This window comes from Hermetia illucens, chromosome 1 (assembly GCF_905115235.1).
Source record: "Hermetia illucens chromosome 1, iHerIll2.2.curated.20191125, whole genome shotgun sequence".
Classification (NCBI taxonomy): Eukaryota; Metazoa; Arthropoda; class Insecta; order Diptera; family Stratiomyidae; genus Hermetia; species Hermetia illucens.
In genome coordinates this window covers 26,961,926-26,982,442 of record NC_051849.1, presented here as the reverse complement: position 1 = coordinate 26,982,442, position 20,517 = coordinate 26,961,926, and the positions used below count along the sequence as shown (strand labels likewise).

Here is a 20,517-nt window from a genome sequence, read left to right as displayed (position 1 = left end):
TTAATGAGAAGAGAGGGAGAGACGAGGCCACGAAATATTCATTCTGCGTTTGGAAGTATCTAAATCTGTTGCAACATTCGCTGATTCACGAGGTAGACATACCGCATGCATTTTTGAAAAACAATGAAAATGTTACTAATTTCAAAAAATACTTAAAGATCTTCTCACGGAACGGACTGTCTCCACTAAACAGTTTGCGATATATGCGACAGTGAACAAGAGAGTCACACAAATTCCAAGATGGGCAAAGAAGCTAGAAAGCAACGAGGGGTGAGCATTTAAGCCGACGGATATGCGATGAGATAGAATTGGGGAATTTCTGTTTCAACCGTAATCCAAGGTTGAAGGGATTGCCGAGGATAAGGTGAATCCGTTCTATAGCGAGCTAGCAGGAGCGGCAAGCAGACCGTGCCGGGACCAAATCCAAGCAAAAAGGGGAGCTCTTTATAAGACTTAATAATCCTCTCATTGATTTTCCATATCATGAACGAGATGTGCGGATTAACGAGCTTTGAATTACGTTGGAAATATGGCAAATATGTGCGCTTCAATGAGAATGTTGCGTACACATAAAAATAGCTTTTGGTCCCACATGCAAAGAAAGAACCCCATTCCCCAGCAAAAACGGTACAACGGCAGTCACGGCGAACCCATGAAAAAGATACCGACAGGAAGATTATCGGTTTCCCTATCCTGGAACTAGAGATTAACTATAAAGATCTCAGACGAGCACTTACCATTAACCTTGGAGAAATCGAAATCCTTACGCTCTAGCGACGGTGACGGTAGAATCCTTTCGGAAGATGGGAGACTCGAAACAGGTGGAAGACCATTCTCGTTGATTGATGTGGGAGTGCTGATTTTCGGGGTTGACGAAGCTGTTCCAGGCGTCACAAGGTTGCCACCACCTGTTGTTATATTTTGATTGTTGCTCGTATTGTTCAGCTGGTCCACGTTCGTTGGTGGTGATGCAATTGATTGCCCGCCAGCATATTTCGGGCTGCCTTCATTCTCACGAGGACTTCGGTCGGCATGTTCACGGACACTTTGGGGTGAATCGGATCTTTCCTTTTTCAGTAGTGGCGGAGTTTTGGGACGTGTGAGTGCTAAAGCTTGTGTCTGGAAAGGAAGAAAAGAAAAAACGGATTAGGATAAATTATTTACGATGGATTTTGAATGCAAGGAGGGTTTACAGATGACTTTCCCGTTTCTCTATGATGTGTACAGCAATGGAAACATTAGAACTGAAGAGAGTTCGTTCCGAACAGTTGAAGCGAACAGTTGATCATCATAAGCCACACTGAGCAATGCTTGGATCAATCCACTCCCCTCTGATAGAAATTCGAAGTGGAAGGGAAATAAAAATGAAAAGGGAAGCGGAAGCATTACAGAAGAAAGTCTGGTTCCACCTGTATTTTGAGAGAAAAGTTTTTTTCTTAACTTTTTTTTAGTTTCAGAATAAATTATGTAAATATCCAAGGAGCAGACGGTAACCATCTGGCAACACCTTAGGAATGGCTTGGGAGCAGGATGTCCAAGAAGAGACAGAACATCAAGCCCCTAGGAGAGTCTGTGGAGGACGAGGGATTTCGCACCGGCAGAACAGTTGAGACACATATCCTTCAACTTCAGGATGAGCAGCGAGTCCTCAGAGAAGAGAGTGTTCAACAGCAGCAGCGCCAACAACATGAAGAACATCAACATCATCAGCGACCAGGACAACTGCAGCATCAGCAGCAAATGAAGGCAGATGCCTCTGGGAGTAGTTCTAGACGGGGATGAAACAACGAATGAGGACCCATTCAACTTTGTAGCAACCCACAGAAAAAGAACTAAAAAGCAGGTTATTGCTAGACATATAAGTGCACCACAAGCATCCCCTTCCCAGTCCAATTCCAACCAGCATGCTTTATCGAAAAGGAAAAAGGAGAATATCCCTCCCTTTACCAGGTATCATTTAAATGCACCGCAACTTTCGTAGATTTTAAAGAAAAAGGGAGTGAAAGCAGACCTTGACATTGCGAGGACACATAAGATCCCAATTTTCGCGGAGTCCGTTGAGGACCATGGAAAGATTTTCACTCCTCTTAAAGAGTTACGACAGAATGCCATCATAAGTATCCCTTCTTCATTTAAGACGCAATCCTTAATTATTCGATATCCCTACCAGGAAAGAGATCAAGTCGATATTCTGTTGGATATCAATGATGGGTAGTCCCAGCTTAAAATACGTTTAGTCGCAAATTTTGTGATAAAAAAGGATAAAGAGCTTCACTTGGAGAACCCTACGCTCCGGATTAAATCAAGCCCACTCAAGAGCTTATGGAAGTCACAAAAATTAAGAACACCCTTCATCAAAAGATGGGCTTTGAAAAGGTAAAAACAAAAAATGCAGTGCTTTAAATTCCAGAACTCCGGGCACTTCAGCCTTAATTGCACGATTGTACACAGAAGTAGGAAGCATGCAAAGAGTCATCCACGCAGGTAATGCATGACACTCGTAAACGAAGTCCCCCACTCTTGCAACAACATACGGCCAAGCTGGCTACCCAACAAGTTGTTGCGGGGGTCAAGCTTACAAAGAAATGGTAGCCAGAAGGGAGGCTGCCAAAAATCGGAAAACAACCAAACTACTCCAAGTCAAATAGACAGTGGCATAACTGTCACAAAGCTTGACAAGTTCAAGAGCCTTTTTTACTCAAATCTCCCAACAACGGCTGTTCAACCAGTTCCCAGTTCACTTACCAACGATTGCCGCGAATTGGTAGAAGCGCTTGCTGTGCTATGAGCTTAAAAATCATAACTTTTCACCTTGCGTCGCGCATTTCACACGATCAACTGCCTAAGTGAGGATTGCCACTCTGATAGCAGACATCTACTGTCTTTGGGAAACCCATCTTAAGAGCAGGAAAAATGTTCACTTTACCGGAGGTAACAATATCCAAAATGACATTGACACTAGCTCTACCCATTGACTCTACTCAAGAAAGACTATAATTTTGAGGAAGTTGTCATCAAGAACCTGCTCGCCTCTTCCTCTGCAGTGACAATAGTGAAAACGGCAGATAATAAGCGAATTTTGATCGTCTCCGGCTATATCAGATGCAGCTCCCACACTAAGTAACTGGCCCAAGACCTGAAAGTCTTGGATAATCACAAGTTTTTGTATAATACTTTACTTTCGGTGCCGATTTCAACTGGACGCACACCTTCTGGGGCGATACGGCAATACACAGAAATAGGGAAACTCTACTGAAATGAATTCACACCCTTTGAGATGGTCTTACCGAATTCTCACACCAGACCTTCTAGTCAATCGTTTCTTGACCACTTCCTGCTGTCTGAGGAAACAAGACAAAGCTTTCAGGTTATCTCTTGTAAAACCTTGCCAGGTATGTCCAACCACTTTGTAGTGGAACTCAAACTGCCCTCGACCTATGCACTGCCAAAGGAAGTAATGACAACTCTAAGATCTTTCGCCCAGACGAACTAGGATAAATTCAGGTCAGGTTAAGCACCAGGGTTTAACTGAAGAAATCTCGCAAAACTTCTGCAACTTGACGAGTAAGGAAATCGACGAGGCAATAGTTCTGGCGACAGACATCATTAGTACGACTACACGCAGAAACACGAAGCTAAAGCTAATGGGTTCCACACAGCTTACTTTCTCACGACAAAATGCTACACTTGAAGGTCAGACAGAGTTCGGGCAGAAATCTCAAGCGAATGTTTCATAAGCACGGAAATAGGTTTAGTGCTGAATATAAAGCATTGCCCTCCTGGATCAACTGCCTTAGTATGTTAATCCTGGAAATGGTGACTATAATTCCGTAACAAGGAGCTGCCTCGCAAATTAACAAATATCAAGTTCGGGACAAATATGTTCCAAGACATAAATAGGCTAATCGAGGATCACAAATCCCGCAACTTCGTTGTTACTAAGAACAGGGAACCCAGCTACAGTGACGTCGAAAAAATGGCAAACCTTGCAGAATCTTTTGAGTGGCAGCTCAGTGTATCTCCTCGACGGAAAACTCCAACACAAAAACTGTGTCTGTTCAACCAAAAGTCAAAGAATTCATCTAGAAAAATTGCTTCAACCCCAACAGTTTTTCCTCAACGAATTCATCAACTAAACCCATGGAATTGCGAAATTTTCTAAGTTGGTCACAATTCACCTTCCCCCTCTCCCTCCATGACGAGAAATCAAACGGTGAAAAGTGAGCAGAGGCTGATGAAATGAATGAATGAAACTCAGTCATCAGAAATTTCCCCGCGGTCTTAATCAAGTTTCTGGTTACAGCTTACAGCAACTGCATGAATAAGGGCCATTTCATATCCACCTGTAAATTAGCCAAAATTATTGCCATTAGAAAAACGGGTGTCCTTAGCGAAATAGAGCCCATTTCCTTGATATCTAACTTGGGTAAATTATTTGAGAGAGAATGGACAATCGAGATGGTCCAGAATTGCGACCTCAGTAACATAATTCCTAACCATCACTCTGAATTCCCATTCAAATACTCTACCCAGAACGCTCTAAGTTACCTCCACGATACCCTGGCTACCCGACTAATCGTCAATAATAAACTTACGGTAGCCCATGCTCTTGGTCTAGAAAAGCCTTCTGACTATATTTGGATAAGCACAAAAAATCGCCAAGTGGCTCTTAAGTAGTTTTAAAGAACAAGGGGTCTATCCGCTGGAAAAACCATCACGAATAGGGAGGACTTTATTAAGAAACTAAACGAATTTACGACATCAGATGAATGACGAGCAGCATTCAACGTAGAGGCCTTGTTTCCATTTATTCCAATGAAGAAGACGCTTCTTTATCTGGAGGAGTAGCAATCATATCCTTGCCGTAAAAAAGAGAAACAGGGATGCTCATGAAACTTGCAGGGATATGCATAACAGGGAGCTACCCGACATTTAAAGGGAAGTTATACAAAGAAACCAGATGGATGGCACTGGGGAAACCCCTGTGCCCCTTTTTGAGTGACATAGACAAGATTGAGAATGATCTACATTCGAAAGGCCTGCCTCCAAAAGTCTTCAAAAGGTATGTAGGTGAAATTTTCACCATTGTCCATAAAGACAAAGTAGAGAAGATGCTGGAGGTCCTGAATAAGGTACCTCGGAACTTAAGATTCACAATGGAGGTAGAAGACAATGCAGACAGAAGACAATGGAGAACTCCCATTTCAAAATTCAAGGATCATTAGAGGAGAAAAGAGGAGGACAGCCAATGATTCCGGAAAATTCGAACCACTCCCATTGACATAAAATGGCCCCTATTCAAACAACGATTTACAAATTGTTCATCATGTTCCTTAGTGCTGTAAAATTTATGAAAGAAAAGGAATGCATCATCAACACCGGAGTAAAAAATGGCTTTCAATCATCGATTATTGAAAGGAAAAAGGCGAAATGGCAATAAATGCGGGGACTGACATCCCTCGTCAATAACTTGGGAGGGAAAGGAAGAATAAGCAACGCACATTCCGTGGCTTCGTCGAAACTTAGAAAAACGATAAAAAGGTTGAACATCAGAATCGTGCCATCGAGTAGGATGTATCGACTCAAAAACAGGCTAAGATCCCCCAAGGATCACAAATTAAAGCACGAATTTAGCGGAATATAAATAAATACAATATAAAGTGACATATTCAGATTGCGAGGAAAGCTATTTAGGAGAAACGAAAAGACTGGTTTTGGTACGCTGGGAAGAGCACGAAAGAGAAGCGGAAACGGACAGGAACAAGAAAAAGAGGAGCGCAAGGCTGAAATCCGTGATAGCACGGCACATCCGACAGGAAGGATACATCTTCACATGGGACAACGTATATGTCACTAAGGAAAGCGGGAACAGTAAAAAGTTAGACGGACAAGAGAAAATGGCGATCTTATGGGAATCACAGGGGAACACATTGATCTAGGACACGAGCAAGGCGCAATCGAAGCTTCTAAGAAAGATGGCAAGTGAGCCACTGGACAATATTATTGTCACCCAAAACTCAATCTCAAGTTAAATTATCTTATAACAATTAAAAAATGCCTGGATAAAATTCAATATTCAAAAAATAAAATAAACCAAAAAACCTAGTTGATTATTTACTCCGGAAGGGCACAAATGGACATCTCGTCTCCTGAAACTAGCAACAACCTTCTTTCAATTTGACTGTTGCTCTATTCTTCAGACCCCCGGCCAAATAAGGCAGTTAAAGAGCAGTACCCCCTAATTCTCTGCAAACACTACAAGTGGGGAATAAAAATATGATAAAAGAGCTAAAGACGCAAGTCGGCACCTTCCAGAGAAAATCTAGATACTCTGGATCAAGATCTATCCATAACAATGCTGGACGTTTAAAACCCAAACTGAGGAACACCACAGTGAGCAGATTAGAATCAATCTAGTACTCAGGAATCCAACCCAATGAATTTCTATAATTCAATCCCTACCTTAAGCTCGCTATCAGTAAGGGACGCGGTGGATTCAGTAGAATCTACTTTCTTCTTCGTAATAAATTCAAAAAGTAGATCAGATGCAGATCGGAAGCCTTGGAAAAGTGTAAGGCCTCCGAACACCCAATATTAAGACACTGTATTATCTTACAATTGGAAGACTAAAAAGTGAGGCCGAAACGCGGAAATGTCATCATCAACGGCTTAACAACCGATATCCGCTCTGGGCCTGTCACACCAAGGAACTCGAGACATCCCGGTTTTGTGACGAGATCCACCAATTTGATATCCTTAAAAGCGGTCTGGCATCCTCACCTACGCCATTGCTCCATCTGAAGCAGGGTTTACCACGTCTTCGGTATGGGGAAGAGTGGATCCAGTCTAGAAAGTTTGGAGGAACAATTCCTATAGCAGAAAAAAAGATGTAGTAAATCTTGGCTCAGATGGAGCGATGGCATAGACTAGGATGCCAATCAGCTTTTAGTACGCCGAGGCAAAACTGAGATGTGTGGAATTATTCGTTAAAGCGGTTCTAGACTGCGCTGTTTATGATGGTGGTGACTTAACTCAGTGATATTAGTACCAGTCGTCTTTAAGGCCTAAACCGGATACCGGTTGTTGCGCCATTGATGATGATGAGCCGTCCTCGATAAGGATATGTGAAAGCATTGTTCTTAGAATCTTGAAACCCATTACTACCAATGCCAATAACGATGCTGGATAGCACTTACCCTAAAAGTCAGAATAATGTTGTTAGTTGAGAAACAGCCCACTAACTAAAAAAGTTAACAGAGGAGGGCCTAAGGTGTTTCTTCTATTCTCTACTTATTGCCCTTATAGACTTTCTGGGCAGGATCATCCTCACACATATGGATTAAACGAGCCGCCCACCGTCATAAAAAAATTCTTCGGAGGATTCTTCGCGTGAATGCGGTTAAGAGTTTGGCAGGATCATTGTCTTGTACAGTAAGAACTTTGAAATAGATTCTGTGGGCTGTCAACCACCGTGCGCGAATATATAATAGTCGTAGCTGTTATCGTTTGTGATCTCTGACCCTAGATAGGAGGAATTATTAAAGGTCTCAAAGTTCTCCTTGACCAGCGTGATTTGATGTTGTTGCCTCTTTTGTTGTTTGGTGTTGAAGTTAGTATCTCCTATTAACTCTTTGGTCGGGTATAGGGCGTCCACACAGCCAAACTGGGCTTCAGTTTCACTATCATCACACTTGACGTTGCGCAAGTGACAAGTTCACAGCTGCGAGACAAACACAAGACGGAAACAGATACCCCTGACGACTGGGATTCGAACCCAGAGCAGTAAGATTGGGAGGCTGACGCTCTGCCTCCTCAACCATCGCACCGTCAAGACCACCAGGCTACCCAATTGAAATAAGTTAAGATAGTTTTTTAATTAATCATGAACTTAAGGTGAATCATGTCTAGATGTAAGTGACTATCGGAAAATAAACACCTAGAGCTAAAGACGAAAGAATATTTTCAGCCAGTAATATCGTCACGCTTATTCCAATCCATTCTACGCCAATCTACTGAAATCCTTCACGTCATGCCAGCAATTACTAATCAGTAATGCCTATTTGAACGACAAAAAAATTGTCTCCACTTTAAAAAACACCAATTTCACTCACCCCTTGCTCCACATTCTAAAATCACTTCAATAAATCTCTTCCGTCATAATTTTCATTTTCTTTCCAAAACTGGGTGAAATCGCGAGAAAGTTTTCCGAAAATCTTCGACTCATATAAATCACTCAGTGCTATCGCCTTTAGGAAAATATTTCAAGATTAGCCCAGCCAACACTAGCGACCATTCTAAGCGCTGAGATTCGCATTAATTACCACCTCACCGGTGTACACATCTATTCAGCTCGTACACGGCACATGGGGTGAAACTTCTTCAAAGTACTATCACGTGAAAGCTACCCCTCCAGTATCTAGTTTAAAGGAATCGTTAAGATAACTTGTCATTGCAAGAAAGCGAGAGGTTTTTATCTTATTCCTATTCGAGTGCCAGATAACCGGAAGGAAGTTCAACTTTTTGGCGGTTTTATTAGACCATGCCACATAGAAAATTGAGTCATTTCGTGTCTCCCATTCCACCCAGGACACTTTTATTTTCAATTCGTTGAAAATGTTCGCTAAAACTATTTTACAAAATGCGATAATAAAATTTACGGCAATTCCAAGTGTCACTTAACTCGAGCATTTAAACTTGTTGTCAGTCAGTTTAAGATAGGATAGTTGGAGAGATGTGAATGGTTGGACCAAGGTCTGGGAATGAATCGATATTTCGTTGGTCAAGATATATTTCTGGTTCATTTCTGGACACCAGGTTTCTGGGCGAATTGACTTTGGCATACCCACTTATCACTGGAGTTTGGAATCTCTTTGCATGTCCGGATACGAAAGAAGAAAGTCTCTCAATTGGCAGATCGGGGGTCGAGGCTTCCCCACTGTATTCCTTGAAACAATATTTTCTAACGAGGCTTATCTAAGATAGTTTAACTTCAATCTTTTCCAGCGCTTTTCGATACTGCATCCAAACTCAACATCCCTCATCCTAGGAAGATATACACGTGCTCAATTGCAATACGACGAACGAATACGAAAATGGTGAGTATTATGAAGCAGGGAGGATAGATGTGTGACCACGAGATGATATGATCCGGCACTTGGTTACACCTCCAAAGTGGCTCCAATGTGACATCTTGGAAATATAAAGCGTGTATTAACCTGTTCTTTAGTTAATTACAAACAGAAGGTTCCCTTCTCTAGGTTTATGGCCAATGTGCCAGCAGCAGTCCACCAACAAGTCATCCACAAGACTAAAATGGCTAGAATGTATGCGGAATGTGAAAATATTCGCGCGTAAGATTCAGGATAAATTTAGACATATTGACTCGGTCTTGAATAAATCGCTCAATGCATAAGAAAAAAATTCATGTCGATTATGAGAGATGCGTGCAATTTGAAATGGTAGAGGAGATCGGGGATTGATTGAAATTCGCAGGCAAGGATTTTGACTTCCTGACTAGGAGGTAAGTAGCGATACAATGAGCTCATCTTCAGCGTAAAAATTGCCAAATTCTTAGCCGTTTTCTCGAATCCCCTTTTAAGGTTTTGTGAGAAACAGGGCCTTGTTAAAATCGGTTTACTATCTGTTTGTCCATCTGTCCGCCTGTCTGTCTGTCTGCCACACGCATTTTTCTCGGAAACGGTTATACCAATCGACACCAATTTATGGGGACGTAGAAGCTTTAAACGCACGCACATAGAGTGAATTACATCATTCTTATGTCGATTTTAAGGAGGGGGGGGGTCCTTATACATGCAAAAGAGGGGTGTAAATTTTTTTGCACCAAATTTAGCCATATGGCGTACCAAATGGAAGACCTCGATTAGTACTTTTCAAAACTGGTCTCAATTTTGACACTTAATTCACAAGGGGAGGCAGGGGACTGAAAAGTGGTCATTTCCCCATTCTCAGCACCTACTCAACCCAAAAGCAGGAAGCTGCCACTATATGGTGCCTAGGCTCCGAAATACCGATATCTGTTCAAATAATTGACTGCAAAAAAAGTTCATACTAGAATCGTGAAATTTTGCATAGGCTATAATATGGAGCATGATCCTACCAAGTTTACCCTTCTGTGCAAATATTAAGATTTTGAATGTCAGTAACCAGCAAACGTGGAGATTGTGACATAATATATAGATCAGATATCAACACTCTGATGGGTATAGATCTAATGGCCCTCGCAGCGAAATGGAGAAATTTGAATTCCTGTCGACAGGCGGCAGTTTTATTGCCTCTTTAAAAACCCCAGTAACGCCTTTAACATAGAAATGCTTTTTAAATTGCCACATGAAAAATATTGGAATTCTTATCTTGGAAGAGGAAGGAAAGCTACGTCATAAACTGGCAACTTTACCGAAAGTGATATTGTAAATTAACACAAATATTTCACAAGGAAATGGTCGTGTTCACGCGGTAATGTGGTTCCCTTAAGGAGAAATTTCTTGCAATTCACCTTTTCTAAGGTTCCACAAGCTAAAGTCTATGCGATCAACCCTGGACTTGGGACGATCATGAATATATGAAGGTGTCTCCCACTTTACATCTAGGAATGAGTTAAATTGGACCGCAAAACGGGAAACAGTATACGCCTACAGCAGCATAATGAAAATACTTTCGGTTTCAACCAAGCCCTAAGGTTCCAAGCTCAAAGTGTGTCAAGGTTAATGCTCTTTTCTGAACTTACTCCCACGACCGATGAATGGACGTTTGTCCCATTTGTACCTAGATTGGAACGTATATACATGTATTATTTAGCGTGATACTGAGTCAAAGTCTTAGGTTGCAGTAAAGTTGCACAGCCACGGGATTTTTACCTACCGTAACTTTGTTACTAATGGTGCAATTTCCACCAAACTTGGTGCTTTTACACAAAGTCTTAAAAAGCAAATGATAACGGAAGGAAAGTCGTCCAGCCAAACAAAAAGGCTCCACGGGTTGGTTGGCAGTTTCAAAAACAAGAACTGTGTTAAAATAGGCGTAGTGAGTGACATATATGGAAAATCCGCGGGGTCTGATACGACAGATGAAATGAATGTGGAACATTCCAATCATAATCTGGAAACTAATACAAAACCCTGTGGAAATTTTAAAATCAGTTCTAGAAAACCACCCATATTCTCCACAAAAGTGAAAGACATTGGGAGCGTGAATCATCAATCAATCAATTAAAAGCAACGCGAAAGGTGTAGAACAACGTGGAGGCGTTACTTTGACAGAAGATCATATCCCCAAAGAATTACAAGCCCCCTTTTCATAGTTTTACTACATTGGATCACACATCTAAGAAAACACAGGCTCCCTTCCACGGTTGGACCTACCATAAGAGTTTCGCTAATATCATGTGTCTGTGAATGCCACTTCTCTCATGATTTTCTGGTATCTTTTGTAACTAATATCAGCAATACCTGCAACCGTTGAAAATGAACTGGGCGAAATTTGGGCCTAAGTTAAGTCATCGATAAAACAAAGTTCATTCAACATCTGCACCTCGAAAATCCTCTCATCCCCTAGGTTGATTGAACAGTCTTCATGCAAAAAAATAGTCTGCCTCTTCTATCCCCAAAGTACCTGAAAGCACTAGGAAAACCGGAAGGAATAACGTCGGATATCATTGTTGTCAAAGTTAACGTATATCGATCGACAAAACCAGAGACAACGTCAACTGAGATGATGGCGCAAGTGGCCTACTGGAAGAGATCAGAGAAAATGTTCCAGTGCCGATGTTAGCCCTCTCTACTGAAACCAGTGATGTTGAAAACTGTGCATAAACTGCAGGAAAATGGACTGAATGAAATTTAGGCAAGAATTCACGTCTTAAATATCGAGGATAACCAATTTTAATGGACTCAAAATTTTATTATATGATATTCGGCCTCTAGAAATCCAGCAAGAAAACCCCACCGCTTTGGTGGACTAAGTGCTCTTTCCATAGAATAACGACTGTGAGGACTGATTCAAAATGTATAAAAGACCATTAGGACTGTCTTGTTCAGTACGCCTATTAGGCCAGTAAAGCCTTCAGTGAACACGCATTTCCATCGCCCAAAACCATTGCCCAAAACAGGAGTGAAACTCGATGAGTAGCATGGTAGAAAGTAGAACAACAATTCTTATCGATGGGCTATCAAGACATAAAAGTTCGCAGGCACTGTCAAACATTGACAGAAGCAAATCCTGGCAATAGTATTGTGGTTAAAGGATTTCTTCGGAAACTATATTTAACTCACCTAATTCGTATGGGCTAGGATGATCCAGGCTAAAAAGTCTATAGATACAGGTCTTTTAGTAGAAAAAAGACGTAGTAGATCCAGCCTCAGAAAGAGCGATGGAGTAGGCTAGGACGCCAAACAGTTTTTAAGGGCGCCAAGGCAAAACTGGGGTGTTTGAAATTCCCTGTTAAAGCGGGTTTAAAATGAACACTGGTTGCTGCGCTGTTGATGATGGCGATACAAATGCCGTCCTTGATAAGGATATGTGAAAGCGCAGCTCCGAATCTGCCAAGGACATCAGACCTATAAGTCTCGTTTCCTTTGTTCTGAGAACCTTGAAATGCATCGTCAATTTGTACCACAAATCGACCATCAAGTGATCGGCATTTAACAGATGTTAATATCTGCAGGGAAGATTCACGAAGACAGCCATTGACGAGAAAATGGGAACGTTTAAGAGGACAATCTACTACAAACAGCTGACGAACTAAAAGAGTTAACAGAGAAATTACCGAAGGTATTTCTAAGCAAAATGGGCATGGTGCTAACAGATTACGAGCTACCCCAACTAAGCAATCAGAGATTAACGCTGTTCACAAGTACGAAGTATTTTGGCCTAGTACTGTATTATTTGCTGTAACTGTCAAACTACTTCAATAGAAAATGGGGGCCTGCCACTCAAGACGGTTTCTTATACTATGTCCACATCCATAGTATACTTCACCCTCATTTATGGCTCTGTTATGTGGTGAACTGCACTCAGAAAAGGCTTTAATACGGCAAAGTTTAACAGTGGTAGTACAAAGAACAGTATATCCTGACGTCAGAGCCCGAAAGAGGCTCTGAAGGTTTTATTACAGTCGCTCCTCCTCAACTAGCATATTTAATATATGTAGTATTAATACGTAGGGCCATCCAACTACAAGAGTCTAGATGTTGGAGCAATATCCCGGCAACGGATTTTATTATAATAAAAGCACCACAAAAATTCCTACTAGAAAAGTCTGGAAGAATAATGTACTGACAGGGTACCAAAGGCTCCAAAAGCGGGTGCAGTGCGGTTCGTACTCGAAATCCCACGGTCGCTGTGAATAGCTTAGACCACAGATGACGCCAGCGTTTCTCAGGCATAGCTATTGATTGTCTAGAAAGCATATCAAGGTGTCATATTATTCTCCAATCAAATGCAGCAGGTTATATCTACAGACAAGCGGCTATAGTAGAATTAAAATATATCACTTCATCGTCTGATCTACCGTCGTGGAGGGGGGGGGGGCATTATCGATAATAAGCGAACCGGCAAGGAAGCCATATATGATTCTACCGGTCAAAATATGGGTGCCCCAAACAGAGATCGAGATCCCGACGCTCAGCCTATTCGACCGTCGCACTGTCACTGAATGCAATAAATACTGTAACTTTCTCCTAATTCCTTACTGCAGTCAATGCCAAGTGGTAAGGATTGCATATCTGTACCGGATTAAGGAAGACGTTGCCATTGTACTACTTATCAAAACCGGACTTAGCTCCAATCATTACGTGAGAATATAACATCGGCTAGTAGATGACCATTCCCTTGAAATTTTGTTACCTCGCAGTTGAGGAGAAAAGAGAGAGACCCTTGTAGATTATGCAACAGACGACTAGCGGCTTTGTCTAGGACAGAGGCAGCTCATTAGATGCTTTTTCACCTGTGCCCTGAAAGCAGCGTGACCTAACATAGTAGAATTAAAGTAACTAAATTTTTTGTTTTGTTATTAAGGGGGTACTTTGTCCGTCATCCATTTGATGGTAGGCCGGACCAATGGTTTTTTATCTATGGACGCGGTTTCATCCAGAACAAAGGCACCTCATCAGACGATGCTCCACTTTTGCCTTGCAAGCACCAAATGACCACTTCGTAACGCCGTTGACGTTTTAAGACCTACCTTTTGAAATGCTCAATTCAACTAACCACTAACAAATTATAACCTGAGCACTTATGATAATGCTTGACGGACGAACTGGTGATTTTACCAGACATACCAAAGACATAAAAGGAAGCTGCTGGATTACAATAGCATCCAATATTTTTAAAATTTAATAGTGAATGGACCAGCGGAAAACCAGATTCAAAACAAGTGTGTTGAAGCCCAATGATCAATGGACAGTCCGAACCAATGTTCTCTGAGCGTTACTATATGGCAAAAGCGCATAGAGGGTGACTGCTACTGTCATTCAGAAGTACCAAACTTTCATTAATTTTTGTGTACGATATATCATCTGGATAATCTAACGTAAGAGAATGTCAAACAAAAAGATGCTTTGACGGATAGGTCAGACACCCTTCGACGTGTTGATAAGAAACCTTAAATGGCAGTTTTCCATCTCTCCACTTTGAGAAAGGACGACAGTTCTATGGTTATGTCATGAAATAGATTTACTGGGTACATGAAGTAGATTTAACTATATCAGGATGGCCTATGAGTGAGTCGCTCAGAGCTTTGTAACATAGCACAGTGAAGAAGGAGTGACAGCTTCTCAGGAAGCCATTTAAGGAGCTGAAACAAATACCAGGGACCATTGAAGATGATGTGTAGGCCTATTGAACCACTGCGTCCCACGTTGGGGTCCACGTTGTCCAGTTTGATCACGCCCAACCTTGACAATATAGTGTCTATCCTCGATGAAAAAAGTTCTGAAGGAGGGCCTAAATGGGATTAAATGAACTTTGGCCAATCATACAGGAAACAATGAGAAAGGCATATGACACAAATCAGTCAGAATTGAAGAAAAAATCGGAAACGGAAGATGATTATTTCGAAGGTCGTTTGCCTATCCAAACACTGACAAAAGTCAGAGTGAAAACCAAGAAAGATATACTACGGTCATCATTAGTTATCCTTATTCACCTTTGACCCGTAAGCGATACAATGTATTTGTTCCCCTGTTTCGAAGCTAAAAACAGACATAAGAAGTGTCAGATTCTAAATTGAAGTATCTCCTCAGAATAGAGTGTATACATATATCTATGTATACTTCTCCTTTTCAGCCCTTGTACAGTATAAAATATCTATGCATACTAATACAGTGGAATACCTACAATTCATATATCGATTATTTGTATTTTCGGCTAATCCGCACAAATTTGCCGGTCCCCAGAGTCAATTTTCTGCATTTTGCACTCCCGATAAGTGGTAATGCCAATATTTCGTACGAGATCGTCAGTCCCTTGACCATAAGAATTATGGGGATTCTATTGTATATATTTCCGCCTCAATTATTATGGCCCTGTTCAGAAGGTGAGGCTGCAGCAGCGAATCGGGATTTGAACCCGGCGCAACAGGATTGGGAAGCTGAAGATCAATCAACTCAGATATCGCACCGTCAAAATTAAAGAGGCTTCAATGCCTACAATACAGAGTGGTATTTATAGAAATGTACCACTGTTTTCAGGACACTATGTTTATGCAGTCAAGGATAATCAGACAAGTTATGTACATATAATGCTTCAATTCTTACGCAATTGCAAATAAAGAAGGTATCCCATATCTTACACAGACCTCCCTTACAAAAATCAGAATTCTATATTAAGCTTATGTGCATATCTGCACATATGTACATAAGATCAAGCTATCTCTGGAGCTGAGATACTTAAACACTTCTAGTTAATTATTAGCTTGCATAAGTCGTAACGATGAAGTAAAACTTGCAAATCGGATGCTCCAACGACATCTTCTCACCATTATGTTGGCCTCCCATTACTTGGCCAAAGTGCACCGCCACTCGTATAACAATGACGACTTGGGTAGCCTCTTGCCCGGCACGGGGACGCACTAGGCGTTGTGGCATGTGTGGTTTGGCGGCCGGTCAAGATAACATGCCATCAAGGCACTTGCTAGCGCGGACTTTTATGGTTATCTCTTAATCCAGTTCCGCTTCCAATGATTAACACAAGTGTTGAAGATATCGTAAAGTAATTTCGATGGATATTTAGAATTTTTTTCATAAAACACTTCGCCAACCCGACATACATGGTATATATCGTGCCGTCCAAGGCAGACCACATAGTAGCACAGCTACTTGGTCTAGTTAGCAGCTTGCCAGCTCGCGCGGATAAGGCGATAATATGGGGCGGATGAGAGCCAATAGTCCCAACATGGACTTTTTTTCCGTAAGATATATTATCTTTTGCATGGGAAGTTATGATGTTATCGAGACGGAGCGCGAGTTTGAAATGTAATTTTAATAAGACACTTAGTAAGGGGAGTCGGGTGCCAAACAAGGTGTGATGGAATTTAATTGTTTTACTTGGAAACTGGCTACTGTTCTGGGAGGTATTTCAGTAATTTTTAATGCAGACGCGTTCAAAGGGTCTAATTTGAGCCTTGTTCGTGAGTGGTATTTGCGCTCTAGACAACCGATTCATGTCGATTCGATCTGGGGGTTTTATGCATTAAAAGGAATTCGAAAAATGCCCACTTTCTGTTAACATTCCACATCCTGAACTATTTCTCAAGTGCCCCAGTATTTACGCATGGATATGGACTATACTGGAAAATTTTACAATGCTATAAACTCCGAAGCTCCAAACATAGTTTTGCCGTCAGTTGTAAAGGGGAAGAACGGGTGGTTTGAAGGTAGTTACTTATTTTAAAGTGCCATTATCTTACGCCGAATGAGACGATGCCGGACTTTCGTCGGAGGAGGATCCTGGTCGGGGGTGACTTCAATGCTAGGGTACTTGAATGGGGCACGCCTCACACAGACTCCAGAGGGAAACGAATTCTGGAAACGGCAGCGAGAACAAGACTGGTAGTTCTAAAAACCGGATCCACCCTAACGTTCCGGCGCCCGGGCTACGAGGGAAGCATTCCAGACGTAACCTTTGCGTCGGATTCACTGGTGTCGCTGGTGGACGGGTGGCGAGTTCTGGAAGACTTCTCGGCAAGCGACCACCAATACATTGCTTTCGAAGTAGTGGACACAAACTCTCGATGTGCGCTAGCCCGGAGATCTTTCTACGCATGGAACGTCGCGAAAGTGAACACCGGGAAGTTTGTCTAAACTCTGGGAACAGTTGGGGCCACGCTGGAGGGTACTCCTGGGGCCGGTGGTGCAGCAGCTGACACTGTCGTAAATTCAGTTATGAACCCGATAACGATGGTCTGCGGAGCTCCCATGCCCAGGAGGGCATCGAGGCGCGGCAAACCTTCCATGTATTAGTGGACAGTGGAAATCGCAGGGCTCCGGAAGGAGTGTCACAGGTTCCGCCGCTTAACACAACGTCTAAGCGACCAGGAGGAGGCATTTACCATAATGACAGAGTACAAATCAGCCAAAAGGAGACTCTGCAGCCCAATAAACAAGAGTAAAGCGCGCTGCTGGAAAGATCTTGTCGACGAGGTAAATGGGGACCCGTGGGGCTCGGTTACAAACTGGTAACCCGAAAAATCGGAACTCTGCGGAAACCCTGCTCACTTAAGACCGAGCAGATGGACCGCATTGTAAGGGCACTCTTCCCTGCACACCCCGTATGGGATGATTACGTCGGCGTGGGTAGCGCAAAAGACTGGCCACTTTTCTCTTTAAAAGAGTTGGAATTGGCAGTCCTCCCTATGAAAAGAACGAAGGCGCCAGGACCAGATGGTATTTCAGCAGAGGCATACAAACTGTTATTCCAAAACCGGCCAGACCTACTGATCGGCGCATTCAACGCTTGCCTGGAAGAGGGCACTTTCCTTGCTCGTTGGAAATTGTCGAGGGTTGCGTTGATCCATAAAGGGAAAGGCGACCCCAAGTCGCCGTCTTCATACCGCCTACTATGTATGCTCGACACTGCTGGGAAAGTGAAGTAGACTCGCTGAAGTGATACGCGCTGCCGGAGATTTGTCTCCCCGGCAATTTGGTTTTAGAGCAGGGACATCCACAGTTGATGCTGTCATGCAAGTCGTTTACGCCGTTCGACGAGCGGAGGCACATAACCGCCGAACTCGACGAGTGGTGCTCCTCGTAAGGCTTGACGTCAGAAACGCCTCTAATTCCGTAAAATGGAAAGACATTCTGGGCACACTAGACAATACTTTCCACGTGCCGAACTATCTCTTACGGATATTGAGAGACTAACTGAGGAACCGCTCACTGCTCTACGAAACATTAGAGGGTCAGAGGAGGATGGAGGTCACGTCGGGGGTAGCACAGGGATCCATCCGGGACTCTGGGACGCTATTTATGATAGTCTACTTAAATTCGACATGTCAGAAGAGTCGCGCCTGGCCAGCAATACAGATGGTATCGCAGCGCTTGTTGCTGGACACATTGTCGAACAGGCGCAAAGCAGACTCGGCATATTGATGCTACGGGTAAGCGGATGGATGACTACTCATGGTTTCAACCTTGCACTGGAAAAAACCGACGTAATCATTCTGACTAAAAAGAGAATTCCGACCTTGCGTCCCATATCGTTCGGCGAGTCGATAATCGAGTCAAAATCAGCGGTAAAGTACCTCGGGTTGACTCTTGGCTCAAAGATGAGCGTTTTTGAGCAAATCAAAGCAGCAGCGAACAAAGCTGCAGTTGGAGTTTCGGCGTTAAGTAGGCTAATGGCAAACATTGGGGGTCCTACATCTAGCAGGCGACGACTCCAGGTGAGTTCAACGCAGTCTGTCCTGCTCTACAGCGCAGAGGTATAGGCTGACTCTCTTCACAAGGAGGGATATCGTAAAGGTCTCGCGTAAGTACAGAGACGGGGAGTTTTGCGGGTGGCTTCGACGTACCGCACTGTCTCTGAACCGGAGGTGATGGTGATCGCGTGAGTGATCCCCGTTGCCCTTCTTGTTAAGAAGCTAAGGGTGGTTGCTCGCGAAGAACGGCAACGCACTCTAGACGAGTAGCAGCTCTCGTGGCAAAATTAAACTAGAGGGAGATGGACTGCGCAACTCATTGGTAACTTAAGTGCGTGGCTGAATCGGAAGCATGGTGAGACTGACTATTTCCTTACATAATTTTTAAGTGGGCATGGAAGCTATCAGTCTTATCTGCACAAGATTGGAAAGGCGCGATCTCCGGATTGGAGTTGTGGACGACGCGCACCACACTTTTTTTTCTTGTGGAAGGTGAGATGGGATTCGTCAGCAGATCTATTTAAACACAGGGGATCTCTCTCCAGACAACATTGTCGAAGAAGTGCTGAGGAGTGTTGACAGGTGGAGCCGTGTTGCCCATTACGATAGAGCTCCTTCAATAGAGTTCGACCGGTGGAGGAGCCGGATGGCAGGAGGTTCCTTGCACTGACAGTTCCCTTCCTTCTCTACCCTCCCGTGGTGAAAGAAATTAGTTGATTTGAAGGCTCCGCAAGGCGGGAGAGTTCGGGGACTAGCCCGAAGTAATGTGACAAACGGTTCTAAGCTAGCTCTCTAATGATGGGGAGGTGTTTAGTTGGTAGTCCGACGACGTACCGAACCGGGAGTCCAACACTCTGTGCGTAAATGCATTCACCTATCCTACCCCCAAAAAAAAATTATCAGAAGTTAACCAACCGAAAAATCTGAACACAAAAATAGTGTAAGCCTCTATGCGACTTGCTAACCCATAACGACATGATAACAAACATAATCCTGGAAAGTTTGGTGGAAATCATACTATTGTTTGCTAAGGTGCAATTAGTTAAAGTTATCCCTTGCCCATGGAAATATAATCACCTTAGAGAAAAAGACCTCAATATTACATTGTGGGGTGTCTGACTTACTCAACGCATATATACTACGAGATATATACAAATGGAATATCTTGCGCACAAATATGCTTACAAAGAAAAGCCACAAAGCCTTTCGCACCTGACGCTCCTAGCTTCCGGTTTCGGACTTATTTTTCCTGGGAAGGATTAAGTAAAAGGCAGATGATTCCAGGATACACGTGTTATATATAATTTACGGTATGACCCCCTTTTCAAGGATAATCCCGGATGAGTATAGATTGAAACACCGAAAACAAAGTAGACAAACAAGGAAATTGATAATAAATTTTAAAACTTGTCCAAATATTCGCATCCGTTATCGTCTTGTCTCTCCTGCCGTCGACAAGGCATACAAACGCATCTTTACGTAGCTTTTCCTGGAACATTCTATCAGGGTACATAACTCTACTTCATTCATCCCAAAAAATATCTAAATATTAAAATTGACTAATAAATCAAGAAGATTTTCGGTCAAATTATAACCCACTCTAAATCTTCAACTCCAAAGATAAATCCAAACTTAACGCTCTCGTG

At 42.7% G+C, this 20,517-nt stretch overlaps 1 protein-coding gene across 1 annotated transcript in view; it reads right to left on the bottom strand.

Moving 5' to 3' along the window:
* LOC119646293 (DNA-binding protein SATB2) overlaps nucleotides 1-20,517 on the bottom strand; it is a 231,681-nt gene that overhangs the window by 115,552 nt on the left and 95,612 nt on the right. The window contains 1 exon segment of the mRNA XM_038046708.1: nucleotides 738-1,119. Within this exon segment, the coding sequence (XP_037902636.1) occupies nucleotides 738-1,119 (382 nt within the window).